General features: G+C 45.6%; 1 protein-coding gene across 1 annotated transcript; it reads left to right on the top strand.

The window, feature by feature from the left end:
• Positions 1–194: 194 nt before the first annotated feature.
• Positions 195–1,356, top strand: LOC118408467. Its single transcript, XM_035809285.1, has 2 exons — positions 195–219; positions 362–1,356. Exons 1-2 carry the CDS (start codon positions 195–197, stop codon positions 1,354–1,356), a joined length of 1,020 nt encoding a protein of 339 aa, XP_035665178.1.
• The last annotated feature ends 1,808 nt before the right edge of the window (positions 1,357–3,164 follow it).

Here is a 3,164-nt window from a genome sequence, read left to right as displayed (position 1 = left end):
GGTTTTCACACCTCTGTTGTTTCAACTCCGTGTGCACTAGGAATGTGTTTGTTTTCTAAGTTACCTCTGCATTTAGCTTTTATACTATTAGTTATCTTCTCCTTACCTTATCGTTAGGTTCTTCCTTTTTGTATTAGTTAGTAGGTTACTAGTTCACCCATTATTGATCACCGTTCTTCCACCATTGTCCCGCGATGGAACCTGTATTAGATTCTGATTGTTGGTTTTGTATTATTATTATTATTTTTTTTTTTTCCCTAATGATGTACCCTATGTATTTTTTTTTTTCCGGACCGGCGACCTTTCCCCTTCTCTTGCTAACTCAAACTCCATTCCACCTGCTCTTCCCCGCCCCCTCCAGACATCGCTTCCTCCCGCTCCTACCCAGAGCTTCAGGGCTTAGAGGACCCCGAACTCCGCAATCTGGCCTCCTGGCTACCTTCCGTCATCATTGCGGATAGAGCCCCCAACACCATCAAGAAATACGTCAGATCCTTCCGCAACTGGGAAGGCTTCGCTTCAAGCAAAGGCCTCCCCTCCCTCCCAGCCAGCGGCCCACACTTGGCCTTGTACCTACTGAAACTACTCCAGACTTCCCGTTCAGCCTCTCCACTCGAAGCTGCGATGTTTGCTGTTGCCTGGGCACACCGTAAGTCGGGTCACCCTTCTCCACACACCCACCACCTACCGTCGCAAGTGCTACAAGCTGCCAAGCGTATCCTCGCGACACCGGTCTCCAAAAAACTCCCGTTGACTCCGTGCAACATCCGGCAGCTATGCACCACTTACGTGTCACCGACCATGAGCATCGACACCTTACAGACTCTCTGCCTCATCGTTATCGGCTTTGCCGGCTTCCTACGCTGGGACGACTTGAGCCAGCTTCGCGCTGACGACGTGAGCTTCTGTGACGGCTATGCTGCTCTTTTCGTGGAGAAGCGCAAGAACGACCAATTCCGGGAAGGTCACTGGATCTGTATCGCTGCTTCCTACACTACCTCCTGTCCCGTTACCTTACTCAAGCGTTTCATCCAATCCTCCACATCCACCGGACACGCCAGACTCTTTCGTAGAGTTGCCACTCACAACGGAGTCACCTTCCTACGACCTGAGCCTATGTCTTACACCAGGGCTCGTGAAAAGGTTCTCAACTTGCTATCCACCATAGGTCTGGACTCAACCAAATATGGCCTACACAGTCTTCGGTCTGGTGGAGCCAGCACAGCGGCAGCCATGGGCGTCCCAGATCGTCTCATCGCACATCATGGTGGCTGGCGTAGCATCGAAGCAAGAGAAGGATACATCCTTGAGTCCAAGTCTGCCGTCCTTGGAGTTTCGCGTTCTCTCGGTCTCTAAGCCCCATCCCCTCCCGGTACTTACTCCTCACTCATCCTTCCTATCCTTTTTTACCTCGTGACGGTGCGCACGTCTACCCCATTCCCGTGTCTGTCCAGTTTGTGAATAGACAGGAAACTTAGTTCTCTTCGGAGTTTACGAAGAAGAGAATTCACGTTTCCTGTCGGCTCACAAATTGGACGGATGTGCCTAATCCCTAACGACCCTTCCCATTGGTCCCCTGTTCTACCTTCCCCCATATCCCTCATTCGTCGTTGCTCACTCCTCGTGAGTGGTTGAGTTCCCCCCCGCCCAAACCCTTCAGCATTGACAAGGTCGTCGGCCCCTTAGTTCCAGCACCTTCCTTGTTCTACGTTGAGATTGTTTTTCACGTCACATTGTTTAGTATACCACGAGCTCGAACAGAGCAGGTTCCTTGTATCTAAAGATCAGTTGATCAGTTTGTTTCGCTTCCTGTGTAGTTATTCTACTCGATTTTGTATTATGTTTTTGTTTATATCTCACTGGTATTCGCGCCACCTTCGTACCCGTGAACTATGTTCAGTTGATCCCACATTATGACCTCCACAACTTGGACCTATAATGTAAACTGGTACATATTCTATTATGGCATTCACAACGTAATCCCATATGTAAACCATTTATCTTCCATTGTAGCTTTCACCAACCTGGTGCAGTAATGTAAACTGTTTATCCCCGGTTATGACTGGGATCAACCTGGTTCTCTAATGTAAACTGTTTATCTTTTGTTACGACCAGCCTCACATGCCCTATAATATAAACTGTTTATCTTTTGTTACGACCAGCCTCACATGCCTATAACATAAACTGTTTATCTTTTGTTGCGACTAGCCTCAACCTGGTCCCACAATGTAAACTGTTTATCTTTTGTTGATTGGCTTCAACTTGTTTCTATAATGTAATCTTTATCTTTTGTAATTACTGGCTTCAACTTGTTTCTATATTGTAAACTGGTTATCTTTGGTTTTACTTGGATCAGCCTGGTCCTACATGTAAACTGTTTATCTCTCGCTATATTGTAAACTGCCTACTAGTACGACGATTAATTTCATGCTTGTCGACAATATAAGAAATCTGCGAATCTTCTTAATCAATAAACACTCAACCGTTCGTGACGGTGCGCACGTCTACCCCATTCCCGTGTCTGTCCAGTTTGTGAATAGACAGGAAACTTAGTTCTCTTCGGAGTTTACGAAGAAGAGAAGCTCTTTTTGTTGTCGAGCTATTTCCGTTATTAGCTAAGTCCCCCTAACTGCGACCAAAAATGTGGATTTTTAAAAAGTGTCCGAAATAGGCAAACTATGGTTTCTTTAAAAAGTTCTCTTGCTGGGGAGTTGAATGCTGCAATCCGTTTTCGGATAGCTCTTTTTGTTGTCGAGTTATTCCCGTTTAAAGTTAAGCACCGTTTACAGTAACCTAAAATATGGATTTTTGAAAAGTGTCCGAAATAGGCAAACTATGGTCTCCTTAAAAAGCTCTCTTGGTGGGGAGTTGAATGCTGCAATCCGTTTTCGGATAACTCTTTTTGTCGTCAAGTTATTCCCGTTTAAAGTTAAGCACCGATTACAGTAACCTAAAATATGGATTTTTGAAAAGTGTCCGAAATAGGCAAACTATGGTCTCTTTAGAAAGGTCCCTTGGTGGGGAGTCGAATGCTGCAATTCCTTTTCGGATAGCTCTTTTTGATGTCAAGTTATTCCCATTTAAAGTTAAGCACCGATTACAGTAACCTAAAATATGGATTTTTGAAAAGTGTCCGAAAAGCTCGCCGGTGTCTACACGGCACG

Source organism: Branchiostoma floridae, unplaced genomic scaffold (assembly GCF_000003815.2).
Source record: "Branchiostoma floridae strain S238N-H82 unplaced genomic scaffold, Bfl_VNyyK Sc7u5tJ_1589, whole genome shotgun sequence".
Lineage (NCBI taxonomy): Eukaryota > Metazoa > Chordata > Leptocardii > Amphioxiformes > Branchiostomatidae > Branchiostoma > Branchiostoma floridae.
The sequence above is the reverse complement of the archived record's forward strand: the minus strand, read 5'-3'. Positions and strand labels throughout refer to the sequence as shown.